We start from the raw sequence: 22,208 nt of genomic DNA on the forward strand, positions 1-22,208 counted from the left end.
GCAGTACCAACGCAATTGAAGAGTATTGGCTACATTTCGACCCAAAGATTAACAAGTAAGAGCGAATGGCACAAGGCAGCAGGCGGATTCATAGGCCTTGGGTATCACACAAGGGTCAGACACAGTGGAACCAAAGTTCAAGACAAACACTCCTACGGATTCTGACGGCCGTTGCCCCCTAGCACCAATCCCCGAGGAAAAGGAGAAGACCATGAACGTCCCACTGTGTTGCAACGGCCGCATCCATGCAATGCGAATACTTCAGGAGCCATGGCCACCTCAAACTCCGATGTTGAAAGTGCCCGGGAGCCCTTAACAACGGGGAAAAGGTAAAAAGGGGGAAGCGAGATACACACATCAAGCCGGGAAGACCAAGATGCCAAACTAACTGACAGAATGTTTCACTTGGGAGTCTCATGCGGTCAATTCCATGTGCAACAAAATGCGAACAGGCAATGCTTGCTACTTGATGTGTCTAGACTCCAAGCCAGAGGTCCACCCAAGTTATTTGCCGCCCAACTCTATGTAGTCAGCAGATTACATTTAACAAACAAATTCAATTTTCAAGTTCCCTGAACCTAACTGTCCTATAACAACAGGTAGGCCTTTAGAAAGCTGACAGTCACGGTACGAGACTGACTCAGCTGTATTCTGACAGGATACCTTGATTCGTATGGTGCAGTGTTCCAGGCTGCAATCCCGCAGGGCAATGATCTTCCAGATGTCCCACATCAGGACGAAGCTCTCTTCGTTGAATCAAGGTACCTAGTCTCCATTTATAATTGTTGAAATTCTCCTCGACTTGGACCGGACCTGAAGAGCCGTTTGGGTCGCTGTTATGACTGACAATCACTACCTTGGCGATTATTTCAACCGTGACTGGAACCATCCTTGAGAGCAGTTCATCTAGGACAGTACGAAGTCAATCTGCCATACAATACTGAGATAACACCGCCAGACCTGAGGAAAATGAGAAACGTGCTTGCAAAGTGCCCTGTGGCTTGCCTCCTCCCATGTGTAGAAGGTCGTCCAACAGGAGAGCGTCCATGATATGACCGCTTGAAGCCACATCCTGACTGCTCTATTGCCAATAAAAAGCATACGTATATAAGATTGTCATGGACAACCTTACAGAGAACTTACCCAGTACATCGGGCCTCTCTTTGTCCACTGTCTCCATCCTGTTCCTCAAGAGGCATATAGTCCATACTCTGCCATATTAGCCACAGTCACTGCCCGTCTTGACTGATTTAGGTCGCTGCTTGGTCATAGGATGTTGAACAAGGCCAGCAGCTTTTGAAGAACTCCAAATTGATGATTAGTTCTTTTCAAAAGCTCACAGGGAGTGACGGCTGGCTTATATGAATCACAGAGCCTCTCCCAATGGAATATAAAAAACCCGTCTCTTTCGCCCACGACGTCTCCTCCTGTCCTTTAATTCGAATCAACACCAATCTCAAGCACATCTAATTGCACCCAAATAGTAAACTTAATAAAAATACTTTAACACTACCATCGAGATGCTTTTCATTACCAAGATGGTCTCCATTCTCACCATTCTCATGGCCACCACCCTCGAGACCGCAGCTGCTGTCGAGGCTTCAACTTCTGTCGATACTGCCTTGGCCCCTGCCCACATTGGCGACATGACCTACTACGACCCTAGTCAAAGTGGAAACGAGGTTGCCTGCGGCGGAAAATACGGCCCTAACGACCGCATTGCTGCCGTCGGTGCCGGTGTCTTCGACCACAGAGCTGTCTGTGGCAAGACTGCGACCGTCTCATACAACGGAAAGAGCGTCACCGCTACTATCGTGGATTTGTGCGACGGCTGTAAGAATGATGACATCGACGTCACTCCTGTCGTCTTTGAGGAGCTTGCTCCCACCCCGTCTGGTCGTATACCCGGCGTTGCTTGGGACCTCTCTTAGAGGTAGGTATCTGAACGGCTCCCTTATCTTCTTTTGACAATTTGCACTCAACTATTGCTAATGCAACTTCGGAAAAGTGCTTGCTCAAACTCACAAGAGTCTCATCGTTAGGGTTGTGACTTGATCGACCACTGAACGTAAGTCTTCCAGCTCTTTGGTCCCGTGCCCCGTCTAATTTCGTACTGATTGACACACAGAAGATGGTAACTCGTACAATGAACAGTGACTTGGGCGATTGATCGTTTCAGAGCTGGACTAGCTTGTTTTTCTTGGAATGGAGCTGAGGGAACGGCAGACATGGATAGACGGAGATCTGGTTGATGCGCTCAAGAAACCATTTAAATGAAATCCTTGCTATCTGCAAAGGCCTACATAGTGGCCTTAATCCGTATGCGATGTTTCCTTGGCGGGGAGCATGCTCTAGAGATTGTACCTGCGCGTCAAATGCTTCTTTCACATCCAGCACAACTTCTTCCAAGACTCCGGACTATCTCCGCGCAGCAGCAGAGGGGAGAGCATAGCTTAATCCCGGCCTTAGTCTCGACCTCGTTAAGCATGGACTTAGCCAAACCGGAATCACCAAAAAAAATAACCAATTTGAACGCGATTGTCTCTTACTAGCTTCCGGATCAGGATGATTTCTTTGAATCACCTGAGTGGCCAAAGGTGGAGGCTGGTGAGAAACATGTCAACAACCAGAAAAAGACATCGAGGCCCGGGAAGAGATCCTGGACATTGATTGATCCATGGATTGGCTGTCAAAAGGCCAGGAGGCCGTTCTGTGCCGATTGCCAGCTTCTGCGTTGAGAACATTGTTGCAAATGGATAAAGATGCTGCTCGATGGGATTCGGAGGTTACCCAGAGTATGGGATTAGTGGTCGTGCGGAAAGCCAGAGCTGCTTCACGAACATGTGCCCCCGGGGGCCGAAGCAAATAGGTATCAATTTCGCAACCACGCGAGCCGCTATGCCTGGAGAACCGCAAGACTGTGCCCCTGGCTCAAGCAGTGTTCTGGGGCCTCTATCTATCCGTATACCCTTTAGCACAAAACGATGCCAAAGAAGCCTTCAGCGCCGGCGTGCCGGTTGCTTGTCTCTCCTGCCTATTATCTGCGCTTCCATCGACAGCATCCCTCCCAATTAGACGTTCCCTCTTCATCTCCGGAGCACCGTGTGTATGCTTAGATCTTGTCACCTTGGCCACTCCGTAGCTCGCAATTGGAAGGCGTACAAATAGGCCTCATGGCTCTTGTCACAGCCTCTTCTCCTACTCCCCAACCTTGACCCCGGCGGCCTGTTTGTCCCTAGCCAGCTTGTCCAGCTTTTCCGTGGCCGCCTTCAGACTGGGCACATCCGCGCCACGTATAAGCGCCTGTCCGTTGACTGCCACCTGCTTGCCATTCTTGAAGAACATAAACGTCGGCATAGCAGAAACCCCGTATTGCACCGCGACTGGCTGAACATTATCGACGTTGACTTTTGCGAAGGCGAGGTAGCCAGGTACTGTCGAGGCCTTTGCGAACTGCTCGTACATTGGGGCAATTGCTTTGCAGGGTCCGCACCAGTCTGCGTAGAAGTCCGTCACGACGTACATCGTCTTGTCCAGCAGCGACTGGAACTCGGCGGGGCTCGAAATGTGGTTGACAGCCATGTTTGCGGTTGGGATCGAGGCCGGGGACGGTCGAAAGGGTTTCTTCGGGATTGATTTGCCCCGCACAGGGTTCTTCGTGCTGTCAGTGATGGTCTCTCTTTACTTGGATAGTGGTTCACAGAGTTGCGCAGATGTGAGAAGCTGGTTGACCTTGTACAAGCTCTGGCGTATTTATTGCTTCTCACCAGGCTGGGGTGTAGTGGGATGCTCTTATCTTATCGAGGTCCCTTGACTGGGTCCATCGAGGATTACTCAGCACTCTCGGGCTCCGGGATGGCCGTGCGGGTGGCTGACGCAATGGAGGGTCCAGGGGTTTCTAGAAACGGCTTCTCTCAACCTCGCTAGCACTGCTGACACATGACAGCAGAGATCCTATGTATGGGATTTGTGTCACACGAGGTCCTAACAGTAACCTATTCTTCCAGCCGTGTTTGTATTCTTGAGGCTATTGAATCTCATAAAGTGACCACCCGACTCATCACACTGCCGTGAAAGCGCAGAAAGACGAAAAGTACGATACTCGCTAGACTTACGCAGTCAGAATCCCCTGTGTGCATTTCACGATCTGTGCAGCGAGCTCTTGCGGCTGGCTCTCGAACGGTATATGCCCTGTCTGGAAGTCAATCACATCCCAACGGACGTTTCATTTTTCCAGACACATATCTTACAGAGTTGAAGGGTTACAGCAGTCAAGCAGGGTGCGCACATACACTCTTTCCCCATCATTTGAAATACGGCAAGAGCTTGTCGAACCCTGCTGGAATTCCGAATGCGCCCGGCACAGGCACAAGCATAGGCAAGGTTTGGGAAGACATGTTTCGTAGTGAACCTGAATAGAGGGGGCGAGGGGCTCAGAGAGGAATCGACATTGGAAAATATTTTGAGAAGGGAATCCCTAGGTTGACGGCAGAAAGCAGATTCTCCGACCAAAGACTTAAAGGTTCTGAACACAACCTTGTCTTTGCTCAGCAAGATGCGCAGGAGCTGCGGCGCTGCGTAGCAAGGTAGCGTTACATGGCCGATTGTTTCCAAACACATAGAACCAGTCTATTGTCTATCTACCGACAGTTGTAAGTAAGAAGACACTCAGGTCTGATAATTCGTGTATTTCTGGATGTGTTGGGTCAGTAGGGTCGAACCAGTGAGAGTCTCAGACTAAATATAGGCACTACATACTTAGTAGGTGCACTTCTTAGGGAGATGAGCGTCAGTCCGAATGGTGTTGAGCTTGAAGAACGGCCTTGCTACCGATTTTGTTTCATTTAATTTCGGATTGATTGACTATGAGCACTCTAAGCAACTCAAAATATAACCGGATATAGGCTGCTCTGTGCAAGCAAGTGTAGCGTGCTAGCGACCATGGCTCTATAAACAATTCAGCTGATAGATTTAGTGCTCGCATTGACCTTTGACATATTTCAGAAACAATCTACTTGCTTCGATATCTTGCCTCATGGAATATACCATCATTACTACGGGCAACTTTAGTTTCCACTTGATTAGATATTAGGTAGGATGTGGGGACAACGTACGGGAAGGTAGCAAGTGGTGAGGTCGAAGGAATGAAATGTGAGAGTTTAAACAAATCTAGGTATTGTCTGATCAGTGGCGAGAAGAATGGAACAAGCAAGCTTCTGCTGGTCGGCCGCCTATTCATTCTTCGGCTCAGAGTACGGGTCCTCAAGCAAGATTTCAGCCAACATACCTAGGTACGAAGTCTTGAACACTTGAGCATGAGAAAAGGCTTCAGCGCTTGGCCATGATAACGCACGTGGCGCGCGTTACCAACAACAACATCTCGGGTTCCTTAAACGACCCGATCTCTATCGTTTCTCAAGGAAAACCCAGTCATTTTGGTAACACGGCTGACTGGATGACGAGAATTGGTGATACAGCGCTGAGGCTGAAGTGACTTGCATTAACCCCGGCCCCGCCAGTGCGGAGTGGACGTGCGGCCGCAGGCGGCCCTAGGCGGCCGCACTGCTTCTTTGTCCACTAACATCGCTGCACCGGCTCAAGGCATCTGACGAAGACAAAGAAAGTCAAATGCAGGTACCAGTCGTGGTTCTAAAATCCGGCCCAAAACCCGCATCGGTTGCAGCTGCGGCCACATCGTGAGCAGAAATTACGAAGATGCCTAGGATTGTTAAGACTATGGGTGACTTTACTCTGTATAAAGCTTGCATGCCCCATACTTCAAGCATGAAAGATCATCGTCACCATTGTTGCTCAAGTCCCAAAACCACCCAACAGATAGCATTCGAAGCTCCACACTTGATATAGCTGAAACGATAGCTGTACCCTACATTATAATCGCCCTCAATCAGAATGGCCGGCCCACCTTTCACTCTGCCCAGCAAGTATGAGGAGGTTCATAAGACTGAAAACCTAGCCGGCGAAGGGGATGCCCGGCCAACCGCTAAACAGATCCTCAAAGACGAGAACCGCTTCGACGGGTCCCTCAACAACAAAGTGGCTATCGTCACCGGCTGCTCCTCGGGCATCGGCGTTCCCACGGTTGAAGCCCTGGCAGCGGCAGGATGCATCGTTTATGGTGGTGTACGAGGACCGAGTATGGGACGCGCACAGGAGGCCCTGTCGTCGGTCCTCAATGACCCCAAGACTAAGCACAAGGTCCACCTGTTGGACCTGGATCTGACCAGCCTCGCGAGTATCAAGGCCTTCGCCGACGAGATCAAGAAGAGGGAGCCGAGACTCAATCTTCTCATCAACAATGCCGGAGTAATGGCCGTTCCCACACGCGAGCTCACCAAGGACGGATTTGAGCTGCAATTCGGAACCAACCATCTGTCCCACTTCTATCTGTTCCAGAATCTCAAAGACCTCTTAATTGCGGGGTCCAAGGCATCTCCAGATTTTGCATCTCGCGTGGTCAATGTCAGCAGCTCTTCCCACCGCTTTAATTCTGTTGTTTTCGACGACATCAACCTCGCCAAGCCTGGGAACTATGAGCCGTCTAAAAGCTACGGAAATTCCAAGACTGCTAACATCTGGATGGCCAACCACATTGAGCGTCTTTATTCTTCACAGGGCATTCATGCGTATTCGCTCATGCCAGGCGGTATTGCGACACCCCTGCAGAAGCACGTAAAGGCAATGATGGAGGCGATCAAGGGGGTCAAGAGGATCGAGAACTACATGAAGAACACGGAACAAGGATGCGCGACGACGATCTGGGCGGCTACAGCTCACGATCTCGAGGGCAGAGGCGGAGTTTACTGTGAGGACTGCTGTGTCACTGGCAAAGTCGAGTACAAGGATGACGGTTTCGATCATGTGGCTACTGGGTACGCCGAGTGGGCGTATGACCCCGAAGGCGAGGAGAAGTTGTGGAGGGTGAGCAATGAACTGGTTGGACTAGATGCAAATGCATAAGAGGGTCCTTCCACTTGTTCGCACTTTCCGCTTGCCAGGGACTGATTGGATACATGTTTGGAAGTGGACTACTAGGATTCAATGTCATAGGAACTTTGCAATCCCTTGAGTTCCGCAAGGGAAAAGACGTTGCCGTTCATTCAGTCTCCGCGATCCACGAATACACGCTCTAGCCGCATGAACAGCCCAAGAGCTATAGCTTCTTCCCGTCTTAGAAGAAGATGGCCAAGGCGCCAGTGGCGTGATGCAGTGGCTGTAACTTTAAATGCAATGCTTCTCTTCGAGGCGGTATCAAGTAGGGCCGATACAATCTGGGGTGATCTACGAGTTCTTCGCGTTCGGCCTTTGGGAGGGCGACTGTTTCCGCAGTCGGACATGTGCCATGTGGGAGCATTTCACAGGATTATGAACTGTTCCAAGGACATGTGGACGCAGGCTGGCTTGCGGAGAGCTGGGGAAGGGGAATCGCGAGATCGGAAAAAGGAGACAATGCGGGAGAAGGGGAAACATGGGAACTATCTGGAGATACGGAGAACCATAGAACAACGTTGGAAAGCGTGGAGCAGCATCAAAACGGCGAGCAAGCGAAAGTCAGGGGCTCACACGGTGGTCAACAGCAAGTACTTGCGCTAGCCACAGGCTCGAAAAGGCGCGAAAAATACAGCAGCCTGGGCGCCAATACTTCCTTCCTGATGTCTGCACTGCCTCCGTTTCGAGCTGAAAATATCTCAATCTTGTTGTTGGTTCCTTCACGTTACGGACGGATCTACCGACAGCTCGCGACCTGTCGTGACCTCTCGCTAAGGTCTGTTTGCGGAGCAGCTGAATGGACCTTGATCGACCATGTGTTCTTTTGTGTTTTTTGAGGTACGTGTTTGGTTTCGGGTAGCCTTGCGGACTTGCTCCTACTACAGTATGGTGTATCTGCTTTGCCAAGAGATAACCTAGATCCGGAGGCTCCGGGCCCGGGCTTTCACCAGTTCCCGACTCATAGAACTACCAAGAACTATCATTCACTACCGGATCTTGCAGGAGTTCTTGAGGCAAGTTGCACAGTCACGAAACACGTTTTCTTTGACAAGTTTTCGCAAGTGACGTCGTGCTCTCAGACAGGAGCAGTGAATCCCTGCATGACCGCGAGAATTTCAGCGCTCAACGTCACGTCGGCGGAATGCCGAGCGTTCCACCACGGGCCGTGGGCCGGACCCTTTACGGGACCCACACCAGAGCCGCATTTCTCACGACCGTAATTCTGATATTCCAAGGAAATCTCATCATTCTTGGGTTTTCTGGGATGTTTTCGCGCTCGGCTTGATGCGCCGTTTCATGCATGCTTATCTCGGATAGATACAATCAACCATGTACCCAAGTATCTAAGACCTCGGTGCCGAGACGACCCTAGGGAACTAAAGGCAGGGCGAAGGAGGACATACCGTTTGGAAACATGCTAACTTGCTTTACAACAATGCTATACCGCGGTTGAGTCTTCCATTTTCCTCGCTATTGCCAAGCTGATGAGCTCCAGCATGAGCGGTTTATGACGGTGGCGTTCAAGTTTTTAAGCAGAATACAAGTCGAAGCACTGGACTGACTCAAACATCTCCAATGTATTGTGGCAAGCCGACTATACCTCGGAGAATCGCGTCCGCCTTCCTAGACATGACGTTGACTGCAGACATCGTGTTATGCTCTTCTGATGCCACTCGGCAACGTGAGGAGCCACCGGGGTACCTCGCGGGCCCGAAGTGGGCCGCCAACAAAGTGAGGCTACTGGAGGCCACGATCCCACATCATCCCATAGCGGCGGATCCAGACTAAGGCTTTCGACCCGGAAGCTCCTTGCAGGCCACTCGAGTAAAATGGGCCTTCACGTAATCTGGAGATTTTCTGGAGTCAATAAAGACGGTTGTTTTCCCCAGCTCATCGCGACTTCTCCATTACCCTCTCCGCAACTTACCCCTTCTCTTGCAACGTTTGAGTTTGACTCGCGTTGAGGCCTTACCCAGATGTCTTACATTCCCTCTTTCTCCCAACCGCCTTCCAGGCCAGGATCTCTGGCCGCATCTAGGGCAAACTCTTACGCCGGATCAAGATTTGGCGCCTCTCGTCCCGGCTCTCCGGGGCCGGGCAGTCCATATGCCTCACACCCCGGATCACCGGGCCCCGGAAGCCCATTGGCGTCAAGACCGGGCACTTCAGGAGGCCCGTCTCGATCAGCGACCCTCAATGGGAAATCAAGGCCAGGCAGCCCTCCTCTCGAGGTGGAGACTGAGCAGACCACGCCAGATGTTATGTCTGTGCTGGAACATGCGAACGAGATGATCCGAGACGAGAAGGGAAACCCAAAGATTGGACGCATCGTTGGAGGAAAATACGTCGACCCATCCAACGAGCAGATCGACCCTGATTGTGGAGCAATAAAAACTGTTGACATTGATATGCCACTCACTTTGACCGAGCTCGTCAACCACAACGACAAGGAGTACATTGTTCTCGAGTATGCCACCGACGACAAGCAGAACCCCTACAACTGGAGTCCGTGGTATAAGAGCATGGTGACTGCCATGCTTTGTCTGATGACTCTCTTCATTGGTCTGGCCACGACAGCATACAGCTCTGGAATCGGCAGCATGGTCAAGGACTTGCACGCTTCCCAAGAAGTCGGTCAACTTGGCTTGTTCACTTTCAACTTCGCCTGTGCCATCGCGCCCATGGTCTTGGCACCTTTCTGCGAGCTTGTCGGTCGGAAGATTGTTTACGCCGGCGCGTTTTTCTGCTTCACCCTGCTCTTCATTGGCCTGGCGCTCGCCAAGGATATCGGAACTATTATCGGACTCCGACTCCTGCTCGGTCTGTTCGGTTGTGTTGGAACTATTCTTGTTGGTGGTACCTTCGATGACATGTACCTCCCCCACGAACGTTCTCGGCCCATGGCATTGTTCTCTTGGATCGCCATCTTCGGTACAGTTGCTGCACCCATCTACGCTGGCTTCATCGACCAGGCCATCGGGTGGCGTTGGATCGAGGGTATTCAAGGCCTGGCCAACGTTCCACTCCTGATCTGCATCTTCCTCTTCTTCCCGGAGACTCGAGGTGGGGTTGAGCTCCACAAGCGAGCTGTGGCTTTGCGCAAGGCTACCGGCGACGAGCGATATGTAGCCGAGGGCGACATCTATACGCCTGATATCAAGTCTATGCTGAAGGCCTCGTCTGTCAAGGCCATTCACATGCTTGTCACCGAGCCTGTGGTTTTCTCGTTCGGCCTCTGGATTGCCTTCTGCTGGGGTGTTACCTTCATGTTCCTTTCCGTCATCCCCATCACATTCACTGAGAAGCGTGGCTGGTCCGAAGGCGTCAGCGGCCTGCCGTACATCAGTCTGGCCATCGGAACGACTCTGGCCTGGATGGCCCACCACCTTCAAATGCGCAAGTACGACAGACTCATCGCCAACCCGAACGTTGAGGTCACCCCGGAGGCTCGACTCTACGGCGCTATGTACGGCGCCATCTGGCTGCCCGTGGGCCTGTTCATCTACAGCTTCACACAGTACGCCTACCTCTCCTGGGTCGGCCCGGCTATCGGTCTCGCCCCTATCGCTTTCGGTATCTACTTCGTCTTCGAGTCTACGTACAGCTATACGGCTGATTGCTATGGCCCGAGCGCATCCTCGGCCATTGCTGGCCAGGGTCTTATGCGTAACACCCTGGGCGCGGTAACTCCGCTGTTCTCGACCCAGTTCTTCCACAACGTGGGCTCGCAATACGCTGGCTTGATCTTGGCACTTATCGCCACAGGACTGAGTATGATTCCGTTCGTCATGTTCAAGTTCGGGCCCCAGCTCAGAGCCAGGAGTAAGCTAGCGCAAGAGTACTAGTATATCAGGAGGAATATAAGAGGGCGAGATACTATATCTACCATTTCATTAGGCATCTAGACCTAAAATATGCATTCTAGGAGCATTGCGGTTCAAATTCAGCATCATAGCGATGGATTTAATAGTTCAAATAATTCGAACCGAGTAAACTTTCAAATGAATGATCTGTTTTACCCACGATGAAGTAACAAGGGTGCATTGCTGATTTTCGTTGTGCCAGCGCGGCAGGCAACTTCCTTTCTCGAGTTTTATTTATGATGCCGAGTGCCCTTGGAGGGTGGAGACATGGCGTAAGTGCTTCTTGTGAGCGAAAAGGAAACTCGGCATCCGCGGAGCTTCGAGATAATTCGGAAGAACCTATTTCGCCAAAATGAATCCCCCATCTACGGCTTGCAAGGATTCCACAGATCCAGGTACTCGATATTTAGTAAAAAAAAGGATCAGAATAACAGGCAGAAATCACTCCAATACTGTCTAAGTACTTCAAAGTTTATCCTAAGGAACTCTGTACCACGAGTAATCCCACACGAGTTTATTTTACAGGAGGTTATGACGAACGAGATATTCCTATAGGACGGAAAAAATCATCTAGACAAGGATATCCTACGAAATGTAATCCCGCAGATGTTGTCGTATGAGAAGTTTTACTGCAGTGGATCATCCTACAGGAGGCAGAATGTTATTGCAGAAGAGGATATTCATTGTGCAATATTCTATAGTAAGGATTGCTATGTACTGGTCATGTCATACGGGACATTCGGGATCGTTATCGGCTGTAGACTCGGTGTTATTCACCCTTTTCTAAGTATGAAGGAGGCTTCCAAAGCCGAAGACTATTTTTCGGAGATCGCCCGTGGACAATTGCCTCCTTACTCAACAAATAGATTCAACGTCGGAACTTCCGGACTCACTGAGCACTGAGGTCATTACTCGACATATCAGCTGACTCAACGTCTAAACTGGGTTGTTTCTTGATTTTGCAATTTGTTTTCCATAATTCGACGACTCATTACCGGAAGACTGGATGGATTTTGCCACTTTGCCGATCCCTCAGTCTTTCTGGGAGCTTCACATCGTACCTGGAAGCCTGGTTAGCTCAGATGATTCTGCGTTGATACAAGAGGATTAAGATGGAGAAAGAAATGTCATGGGTAGATATGGCTCACATGTGAGTCGTCCAAGCACAGAGCAACCGCCTTGTGTCAGCTGGATCTATGATCTCTGGGACACTAAACGCCGCAGCAGTGCGCACTGGATTTTGCAGCCTGGTGTATTCTTCCATCAACTTTTCGTACACCGCAGCTCTTTTCTCTCCAGCATCTTTTAGTTCTCTAGAATGGCTTGCTTCGATGCCACCTGCCAGCGGGAGGCTTCCAGATTCCAGACTCGGCCATGCTATCCGGTTATGAGGATCCCGGCAGTCAACCATCAGACCGCCGGCCACCCCGTAACATTTCCTGACAAGGACGTTGAATATGGGCATAGTGGTAGAATAGTAGGCCTTGCCCAGTTCAACTCCGTACTTCATCGTTGCTTGGCGTTCTGCTGCAGTACCGACAGCGTATCCCGGGCAGTCAACGAACTGAATCAGGGGAAGATTGAAGACATCGCAAAAGTTCAGGTGTCTCGTTACCTTCTGAGCCCCCAAAGCGTCTGTGGCACCGCTGAGGACTTCGGGATTGTTTGCGACAATCCCGACAGGCCGACCACCCAGGCGGCCTAGTCCCACAAATGCAGTGTTTCCCCAGCCAGCCCCTATTTCGAACCAAGACTCTTGGTCCAGAGTGACTTCTATCAGACGGAGCATGGAATAAGCCCGTTGACGGCGCCGCGGAATGATGGTGCGCAATGTTACCACGTCTCTATTAGAAGGATCGTTCAGGGGTTTGATCGGAGGTAGCTCGTTTAGACCACAACTGGGGAGGTAGGAAAGTAGCTGCCGTATCTGGATGAAGCAGGCAGCCTCGTCAGGGGCAGCGTTGTCGATTGTCCCATTTGCACAGTGGATATCCGGCCCGCCCAGCTCACCGACAGTCAAGCCCTCTTCAAATGTAGCTTTTGCTACTACATGCGGCCCAGCGTTAAATAGGGAGCCGACATCACTCGCCATCACGGAGAAATGACAAGCAGTTACCCGTGCCGCACCAAGGCCAATTGCCGGGCCAAGCACAGCACCAATATTGGGGATCCCAAGGCTGAGCTGTTCTGCAACCTCTCTGAAACCAGGCGTAGGAGGCACGTAGCTAAAGCCGTCCTTCATAATGGTCGTCACCGAGCCCCCACCGGAGCTCCCGTCGACCAGCTTGACGATTGGTAGCCGCAGGTCGAGGCACAGCTTCTCCATATAAATGCTCTTGGCCCAGATCGCTCCATCTGCGTGACCAGCCCGCAACGAGAAGTCGTCTGCGGTGAACAGAACACGACGTCCGCCCACGGTGCCGAACCCTTGGACGTTGTTACTCGGCGTGAAACCTTGGACCTCGTCTTTCGCCTTGCTATCTTTGCCGGCAGTCGTTCTCCAATCTATGGTTCCTGCTACCGAACCGACTTCATAGAAGCTCCCGGGATCGAGCAGGGCGTCGATGCGTTCTCGGACCCACAGCTTGCCTGCTTGCTTCTGGCGCACATAGCCAGGACGGCTTGTCGGTGGAGTTTCTGCAATGCGCTTTACGGTTTCAATCTGTCCTAGTATGTCCGACCAATCGGAAGGAGGTGCATCTTTGTCCTTCCTTCGTGTCCGTTTTGCCGACTGTCTCACTGGCGGGGATGGACTGCTGTCGGTGGACTTGGGGCTTTGTATTTGAGCTGCGATCTGCCCCAGGCGCGACGCTGCCTTGGGCGTGTAATGGTCGCCTGCCATTGAGCGTAAATGTTTGTTTGCCCAAAGTCAAAGGGGTGTTTTTGGGTGAATTCTGACAGAATATCGAAAACATGACACAGAAGGCCGGGATGGGACGTGGTCCGGTCTCTCCAACGTTCCCTACCCTAGCAGCAGCCGAGGTTCGCTTGAGGCGGGGATGGAGGACGGCAATGCTTCTCCAATAACCCCTTAGCGTTTCGTTGGAACTTCATGACCAAAGACCATGATTTCTGCACGTCACCGCCATTGAAAGAAACAACGTACACCTGGGCGCTCCCAGAGAAGGCGTCCAGAGTTTATATTGCTACCATGGCTCCTATGCGTATTCTGGTGGCGAACAGGTAAGCACACCGTTCTACATCATGACGAGTAGTATCAATAAGTCCTTCAGATGCTGATCGGGGACTTTGAATGGAGAGGCGAGATTGCGGTGAGAATTCTCTCGTCCGCTCGAGAATTAGGCTTCCACACGATTGCCGTCTGGACAGAGAACGATGACGCCCATGTAGCACATGCCCACGAGACAGTGCAGCTTCCCTCGGCGTCCTCGTACGTGGACGTATCACATCTGGTGACCGTGTGCAAAGAACACCACGTGAACCTTGTGCATCCAGGCTACGGCTTTTTATCGGAGTCGCCTGATTTCTGTCGACAGCTGGCGGATGCCGGTGTCGCGTTCGTGGGCCCGAGCCCAGACCTCCTCACAAGAACAGGCAACAAGCTGAGCGCAAGGAAGCTGGCTGAGGAGTGTGAAGTGCCTGTCCTTCCAGCTTTGACCGAGCCGGTCGATAATGTCGAATCACTGAGGGCATTCGTAAGAGACGTAGGCTTGCCGATCATGATCAAGGCGGTCGATGGCGGCGGAGGGAGAGGCATCCGCCTGGTGCGCCAGGAACAGGATCTTGAGTCCAACTTCAGCAGAGCGATGAACGAGAGCCCAAGCAGAAAGGTTTTTGCCGAGAAGGCCGCTGTGGATGGCTTCAGGCACATTGAAGTTCAGATTATTGGTGACGGCAAGGGCAACGTCTGTCACTTTTGGGAGCGCGAGTGCTCGATACAGCGCCGCTTCCAGAAGGTCATTGAGATCGCTCCCTCGACGATATCAAACCGTGCCCTGATTGCCTCCATCATTGACGCTGCTGTGCGCATGGCAAAGGCCATCAAGTATCAGTCTCTTGGTACATGGGAGTTTCTTGTCTCGCCAAAAAACTCGGACTTTTATTTCATGGAAATCAATCCTCGGCTTCAAGTGGAACACACCATCACGGAGTCAATATGTGGTGTAGATTTGGTGCGGTGGCAGCTCCTTGTTGCCCTTGGGAAAGGCTTTTCGGAAATCGGCCTGAATACCTCACCGAAGCACATTGATGCAAGAAACCCACCTGCTTGCACAGCAATTCAACTCAGGATCACAGCAGAAGATGCCAAACAAGGCTTTTCGCTCTCAATTGGCAAGATTCGTCAAGCCTTTTTCGCAGGTGGCAATGGTATCAGGATGGACACTCACGTTCGCCCCGGTGTCATTGTCTCAGCGGACTTCGACTCTCTTCTAGCCAAGCTCATTGTCATAAGCCCCGACTGGGATTCGGCAGTCGCCAAAGCTGAGCGAGCGTTAGAAGATGTCTTGATTGACGGTGTGACGACAAACATTAGCTTGCTTTTGGGCATTATACGGACGGCAGATTTCCGCAAAGGTCGATTCGACACACAATGGCTCGAAAGTCACTTGAAACTATTCATGAGTCCAAACCAGGGGCATTCAAATCCCACTGATCGGCCAATAGCTGGCTCTGGCCACCATCGAGCCAGCCATTCATCAGCATCGTCCTCAAAAATACCAGATCAACTTGTCAAAAAGGGAGACCAATTCCAGATCCAGATTGAAGGTAGTGACGATATGAGGTTTTTCGAAGATCTTGTCTCAATTACAAGTGTGATTCGAAATGACTTTCCTGAATCACTGGCCGTCAAATTGTCAACCCTTACCATCGATGGCTTGAACAATTCCTTGGACAAAGAGAGACAGAAGAGCTACACTATCCGAGTCTCGAAGCACTCAGAAACACAGAAATCTCTAACAGTTTCATCGAGACAATCTAAAGCTCCACGCGAAGACCCTTCACAGCTTATTTGCCCTATAGCCGGTCAAATCGTGGAATTCCTAATAGACGAGGGAGATGTCGTTGCTGAAGGGGAGGCGGTTATGATTATTCGCCAGATGAAAATGGAGCTTGAGGTCCGGGCCCATAAATCCGGAATTATCCAATCGCTCGTGGACCTGGACGACGGGGACAATGTTGCTGTTGGTATGGCCATTTGCAGTATTGTCCCTGCAGACCGGGAGAAACTGTAAGACACACAAAGACCCGATCGGCACATGCTCGGCGCATGGTTGCCTCACGAATTCAATACGTACATGAGACTTAGCCTAACACATGCTGTGCCCCGGGCTTGGTCGCTTCGGCACAAGCAATACTCCAACAACACGACATCTCTAGTGGTGTGACAAGAGCAGCTCGCGGCGCTGAGCATGACTAGCGTCTCTGCGTAGGCGAAATACCACGAGGCCGTGATACTTGTTGAAGCTCGTTAAAGTTGCGAGAGCATGCCAGGTTGTGATCAATCAGGTTCTCTCTTCGTACACAAACAATATCATGTTTGTAGACAAACACAATTACAAGTGGCACGACTGTAGTGAATACGGTGAGAGTTAACTCAACAATTCACTGCCTAGCTAGGAGTGAAAGATGTGTCCTGAGCCAACCAAGCTGAATATCTTCAAAGATCGCCCTTTGATCAAGTCGAGACTCTCTCAATTTACTAGACTACAATACCACTACCACCTCAAACAACTCTCATCCTCTCTTTGAGCAGTCCAGCATCACTTGCCAACATGGCTATCAAGATCTTCTCGCGCTACACCTTCGTAGTGCTCGCAGCGACCATTCTGCTTAGTGGTCTCACGCAACAGAAACATACAAATTCGAACTACCCTCGAACTTTTGATGACAACAACAACCCTCTCCCGACCTATTGGCCAGCCAAGCCTCCTGCCGTCCCTTTGGCAGTGAGGAGCCCTTACCTGAGTGCCTGGTCAAGCACAGCCGGCGGTGCTACCTTGAACAGCGCTAATGCAATGTTCTGGCAAGGAGACCATGTTGGATGGGAAGGTATAGTGGTGGTCGACGGAATTTCGTATGAGTACCTCGGAACTGGATCTCAATGCCCGCCTAATCCGTCCAATCTCCAAATCGCTCGACCGCAGACTGTTAGCTACGATTCTCAGTACTCCAACTTCACCTTCCTCGCTGGCCCTGTCACCATCGAGGTGAGCTTCTTCTCGCCAGTCACACCGAAGGATATTTGCCGGACTTCGATCCCTTTAAGCTACCTTACAACCAGTATCAAGTCGAATGACTGCCGGAACCACAGCGTGCAGTTCTACTCCGACATCAACGCCGCATGGATCACACCCGACGGCCAGATACCTGTCGTCTGGGACCTAAAGGCGGATGGCCAAGATTATCCACCGCCCACCAACGATATAGGCACTGGAGATGCCACAAACTCGGCAACCACAATATTTTCTTGGATCTACGGACTTGAGAAATCCTACACTTTCGGGGAGGAATCTGAGTTCCCACAATGGGGCAACATATCCTACAGCACGAGCTCTGAGAACTTTAGACTTTTCAGCTTCGAGGGTGGCTTTGCGGCAGATGTGCGGGCTCAATTCGTCAACCAGCACATGTTGAGCAACTCTGTCGACCGTGCCTACCGAGGTTGGGGATCTCGCGAGCCGGTCTTTGCATTTGCCCATGACGTCGGCAATACCTCCTCAGCACGGGTTATGTACACTATCGGCTCGATCCAGACGCCGGTGGTCCGCTATCTCAACTCTGGAGGCTCCAGCCCCTTGTCGCCGTGGTGGGAGTCGTGCTACGGTGACATGTATTCTATGATCGACTTTCATTGGAACGATTACGAGGCCGTGTCACAACTGGGCGCCACTTTTGAGGCTCAGCTGAAGGCAGACATCAGCTCCTATTATAATGACAGCCTTATTATTAGCTATAACAATACTACGCCCGCGGTATTTCCAGTGCCTTCAAACACCTCTGAGGAATACTCTTATGGTGTGAACCGGGACGAACAACAGTACAATTTCGATCCAGACAACGCATACGGCTTTTTGGCCATGAATAATTCCAGCGGCATTGCCATTCCAGATGTGGAGGAAGCAGAGGCTTACTATTCCATCATCGCTCTGTCTGCTCGACAAGTCATGGGCGCGTATGTCTATGCTGCACCACCAACGAAAGCCGTGTGCAGCTGTGAGGGTCCGTCCGACTCATCCGATGCTACTCCTCTCATGTTCCAGAAGGAAATTTCTTCTGACGGAAATATCAATACTGTGGATGTGTTGTTTCCTGCCACCCCATTCTTTCTGTGGGCAAACCCAGCTATGATCAAATTTACGTTAGAAGCTATGTTCCAGACAACAGAACATGGCTTCTATCCCAATGCCTATTCGATGCACGATCTCGGGACACACTACCCCAATGCCACCGGCCACACAGACGGCATTGACGAGTTTATGAGTGTAGAAGAAACGGGCAATATGATCCTGATGTCATACGCCTACTACAAGTTCTCCGGCGACGCAGCTTGGCTCAACGAACACTACCCAACCCTCAAGCAATGGGCCGAATACCTAGTCGACTTCAGCTTAATACCTGCCATCCAGTTCAGCACGGATGATTTTGCCGGGCAGCTGGCGAACCAGACGAACCTGGCTCTCAAGGGAATCATCGGTCTCAAGGCAATGGGAGCCATCGCGCAGGTCGTGGACCAGCCGCACGATGCTGCCAATTTCTCAGCAATCGCAAGTGATTATTACGGGCAGTGGGAAGGCCTTGCTATTGACCCTACAGAACAACACACTCTACTCTCCTATCAGTGGCGCTCAAGCTGGGGACTACTGTACAACACCTACATGGACAAGCTCCTAGACCTTGGCGTCGTGAAGCCGGAACTGTACAAGATGCAGTCAGACTGGTACAGCACAGTGAGCCAGATCTTCGGGATCCCCCTCGACAGCCGCCACCTCTACACCAAGAGCGACTGGGAGATGTGGGTGGCTGCGACCTGTGAGCCAGGGACGCGCAGGCTATTCGTCACCGCCCTCGCGCACTGGCTGAACTCGACTTCGACCGAGTTTCCCCTCACGGACCTGTACAACGTTGTCGGCGTTGGTGGATATCCCGAGGACTTGGTGTTCAAAGCCCGCCCGGTGGTTGGTGGCCACTTCTCGCTTCTGGCGCTGTACCGCGCTGGTCTACTGATTAGCGGCGGCATGGTCCGCGGTGGCTCTGTGGTTGGCCCGGAGCGGCACGCAGAGGACATGTGAGGACAGAGCCTGAGTGAGCGCTACACCCGGGTCGTCGTTTAGGCCCCCTCCTATAATCCATTAGCAGGGCGACTCAGACCCGAATTTACGAATACTTTGACGATGGAAAACCCGCTCAATCCTTGGATCATTGTGTGTTTTGTTGAGATTCGAAGATCAAGCAGACAGTGCCGGCTAGATCAGTGAGATAATCATGGGATGAACCAGAGGCGATCTTAGGGGCAAGCAATGGCAGATTTGCGCAGGTGACTCCCAGCTACTGAAATTGGAGTCTGCATTTCCAGGCCAATAATTCAGAATGAAATTCCATGGATTTTCTGAGAAACCCAACTAAATGTGTATGTACTGAAACATAGAGCACTCAGTCGTCGCATCCGATCAGGGGCACGATCATTCAACCACCTGGACAAGTTCATAGCGAGCCCTAGTTGCACGTTGAAAGGTGATCCCCACTGATTGGCCCTATCAGGCTGCATCTTCTGCCCTGCGTCTGTCCGAATCTAGGCTCCTTAAATCAAAAGCATAATGCACCGACAGCCGCAGCGGCCAACTAAAAGGGTGACAACCCCAGCTGACCAGGATCCGACTGACATTGCAGCAGCGCGCCACTCTGGACCGAGAGGTCTGATTCGAAGACAGGCCGTAATGAGGCCCCCCTGCGGCCCTGCGGGAAGTGGGTTCTGCTCTGGTGCCATTCTCCCGCCCCAGCGCAGCCAGCAAATAATGGGGCCTCCTTCGGCCCTGAGCTGCCGAATTTGGAAGGTCACAGCTGATCGTGCTAGTCACTATCGTGGACAAGATCCGAGTCACATTGCTTGATTGCACGACAGCTGGAAGTCGGGGCCGACCTTCTCGAATAAGTAGCTGCTAATATCTCCCTTGCAGAGCTTTCTAAAGTCTTGTCCATCGTGCCCGTCCTCAGTCCTTTCCACACCCGGTACACCACAACCACCACATTGTTGAAGCACTTTGTAGTGGTCTTTGGATATCGTGGACGAGAATGGCCGCTTTCATTTTCGCAGTTGTGGCGCCTCTGGTTGCCTCGTCACTCGTCAGTGCCGACACTGGAGCCTCCATCTTCAACACGCGGGCAACATGCTCAGGATCGGTCCAGAGCTGCTCGACGTCAGCCAGTTCGGCGTCGACCTGCTGTGTCAATAGACCGGGTGGTCAATTCCTGCAGACCCAGTTCTGGGACACGGATCCAGGTGAGTGCTGCTACGCCACCGGACGACTCTTGCTCTCCGTGCTGACACGAGCGGGAATGGAGTCACTGGCCCGTCCAACTCATGGACTATTCACGGCCTCTGGCCTGACAATTGTGATGGAACGTATGATGAGAACTGCGATTCGAGCCGAGATTACAGCAACCTAACTGAGCTCATCAATACGTACGGCTCCGCCTCGCTCCTCTCGTTCATGAAGACCTACTGGCTCAGCAACTCTGAGAGCGCCGAGGCCTTCTGGGAGCACGAGTGGTCTACCCATGGCACTTGTGTCTCGACCCTCGAGCCTTCGTGCTATTCCAGCTATCAGACCGGGGAGGAAGCCGTTGCCTTCTTCCAGATAGTCGTTGACCTTTTCAAGTCCCTGGATACTTATACGGTGCGTAGCGCACCTCTGTGGCACAGCGAGTGAAGAAGAGAGAAAAAAGGCCAAATCATGTTTTTCAGAAGGCCACCTCGCTGACGTTGACGTCAAGGTTCTCGCAAACGCTGGTATCGTCCCATCCAACACCGCCACCTACACTTCCAGCCAGATCACCAAGGCTATTTCTGCGTCTTTTGGACAGACCCCGGTAATCCTCTGCAGTGGGAGCACCATGTATCAGATTTATTACGGTTTCGTCGCCAACGGCCCTCTTGCTGACGGTGCTTTCGTCCCCACCGCTATCAACGGCCAGTCCTCAAACTGTCCCAGCACAGGAGTCAAGTACCCCATCAAATCCGGTGCGGCGGCGACTTCTACCACCAAGACCACCACCGCGACAGCTACGACCACCTCCGCTACGTCAACTGCCACGGGAATCTCAGTGTCCGGATCAGGCTACTGGAACGCCCAATACAACGGCCAGGCGGACGGGTGCCTGATTAGCTCAGGTACCTGGTATGTGGGCGGAACGTGTGCCACATACAAGGCGACTGCAACTAGTAAGCCACCCAATACCGACATAAACCACATGATCAGAGCACTAATTAGTCACACAGGCAACGGTTTCACCATGACCTCCTCCAAGGGCAACTGTGGGGTTTCCAGCGGAGTCATTACCTGTGGCAGCGGTGTCACTTTGAGCACATTCACTGTGTCTGGCGGCTTGTTGGCCTATAATGGGCAGACTAAGTTCTACGCCAGCGCGGTCCCGTCTGGGTCCACGCAGGCCAGCGTGTACGTCGCCTCGCAGACGTACTCGGTCACATTCCAGTGGCAGTCTGTCTGAGACCACACCGGGGATGCAGAGATGCGATCTTCGAGCGGGCATGACTGGGAACGGGTAACCCCGGGAGAGGGAGCGGCGTAGTCTAGCTCATAAAGCCAAGTGATGTGAAGTAGTAATTTCATGTCGTGCCCAACAGCCCATTTTCATTAGGTGTTGATTGCCTCCTCAATACTGACCGGCCCCTGAGGCGATGCTCTGTGTGTATAGTGAGCTAAGATCAGGCTTAGTTGGTGACATTACCTGTTAAGACCTTGAGCAGAGCAGAGTCGTGAAATGCACTTCCCTACGATTATTTGTAATAAGGCACTTCATGGTAAAATTACTGCTTTCGCAAAGTTAGCATTGAGTTCCTCATTCCATTCAATTCCATTATACCAAAGCCGCTTCCCGATATAAAATTGGTTGATATTGCCGAAGACAAAGATCGACTCAAAGGTAAGTGTACTTTCAGACGCCAGAACGTGACCCCGTAGGAGCTCATCCAATAAGGGACGACTTTATGGGAGGTAATTAATCCTATAGAGAATTGTTCAATAGAATGTTCTCCAAGAAAAGGGTATCCCAGAAGTGATAATCCCATAATGAGGGATTGGGCAGCAAGAAATTATTAGGCAAACACCAGTAGTCAACTTTTAATATTTCCTCCAC

The 22,208-nt window shown here is 51.6% G+C and overlaps 7 protein-coding genes across 7 annotated transcripts; 5 read left to right on the top strand and 2 right to left on the bottom strand.

The window, feature by feature from the left end:
* Positions 1 to 1,520: 1,520 nt before the first annotated feature.
* J7T55_013287 (barwin-like endoglucanase) lies at positions 1,521 to 1,931 on the top strand (the record flags this gene model as incomplete). The annotated part of the gene is made up of 1 exon (XM_053141068.1): positions 1,521 to 1,931. One exon carries the CDS (start codon positions 1,521 to 1,523, stop codon positions 1,929 to 1,931), a length of 411 nt encoding a protein of 136 aa, XP_052995630.1.
* Positions 1,932 to 3,198: 1,267 nt separating this feature from the next.
* On the bottom strand, positions 3,199 to 3,582 carry J7T55_013288 (thioredoxin-like protein; the record flags this gene model as incomplete). The annotated part of the gene is made up of 1 exon (XM_053141069.1): positions 3,199 to 3,582. The coding sequence occupies one exon, from the start codon at positions 3,580 to 3,582 to the stop codon at positions 3,199 to 3,201; it is 384 nt and encodes a 127-aa protein (XP_052995631.1).
* A 2,328-nt stretch (positions 3,583 to 5,910) lies between these two features.
* On the top strand, positions 5,911 to 6,978 carry J7T55_013289 (short-chain dehydrogenase; the record flags this gene model as incomplete). Its single annotated transcript, XM_053141070.1, has 1 exon — positions 5,911 to 6,978. One exon carries the CDS (start codon positions 5,911 to 5,913, stop codon positions 6,976 to 6,978), a length of 1,068 nt encoding a protein of 355 aa, XP_052995632.1.
* Positions 6,979 to 8,583: 1,605 nt separating this feature from the next.
* On the top strand, positions 8,584 to 8,796 carry J7T55_013290 (uncharacterized protein; the record flags this gene model as incomplete). Its single annotated transcript, XM_053141071.1, has 1 exon — positions 8,584 to 8,796. The coding sequence occupies one exon, from the start codon at positions 8,584 to 8,586 to the stop codon at positions 8,794 to 8,796; it is 213 nt and encodes a 70-aa protein (XP_052995633.1).
* Positions 8,797 to 8,984: 188 nt separating this feature from the next.
* J7T55_013291 (uncharacterized protein) lies at positions 8,985 to 10,853 on the top strand (the record flags this gene model as incomplete). The annotated part of the gene is made up of 1 exon (XM_053141072.1): positions 8,985 to 10,853. The coding sequence occupies one exon, from the start codon at positions 8,985 to 8,987 to the stop codon at positions 10,851 to 10,853; it is 1,869 nt and encodes a 622-aa protein (XP_052995634.1).
* Positions 10,854 to 11,862: 1,009 nt separating this feature from the next.
* Positions 11,863 to 13,713, bottom strand: J7T55_013292 (propionylcarboxylase; the record flags this gene model as incomplete). The annotated part of the gene is made up of 2 exons (XM_053141073.1): positions 11,863 to 11,932; positions 12,020 to 13,713. The coding sequence occupies 2 exons, from the start codon at positions 13,711 to 13,713 to the stop codon at positions 11,863 to 11,865; spliced, it is 1,764 nt and encodes a 587-aa protein (XP_052995635.1).
* A 210-nt stretch (positions 13,714 to 13,923) lies between these two features.
* On the top strand, positions 13,924 to 21,560 carry J7T55_013293 (uncharacterized protein; the record flags this gene model as incomplete). The annotated part of the gene is made up of 8 exons (XM_053141075.1): positions 13,924 to 14,054; positions 14,131 to 16,062; positions 16,588 to 19,119; positions 19,722 to 19,885; positions 20,146 to 20,331; positions 20,394 to 20,728; positions 20,826 to 21,273; positions 21,331 to 21,560. The coding sequence occupies 8 exons, from the start codon at positions 13,924 to 13,926 to the stop codon at positions 21,558 to 21,560; spliced, it is 5,958 nt and encodes a 1,985-aa protein (XP_052995636.1).
* Positions 21,561 to 22,208: the final 648 nt, after the last annotated feature.

This window comes from Diaporthe amygdali (assembly GCF_026229845.1).
Source record: "Diaporthe amygdali strain CAA958 chromosome Unknown NODE_8_length_1307975_cov_65_857355, whole genome shotgun sequence".
Lineage (NCBI taxonomy): Eukaryota > Fungi > Ascomycota > Sordariomycetes > Diaporthales > Diaporthaceae > Diaporthe > Diaporthe amygdali.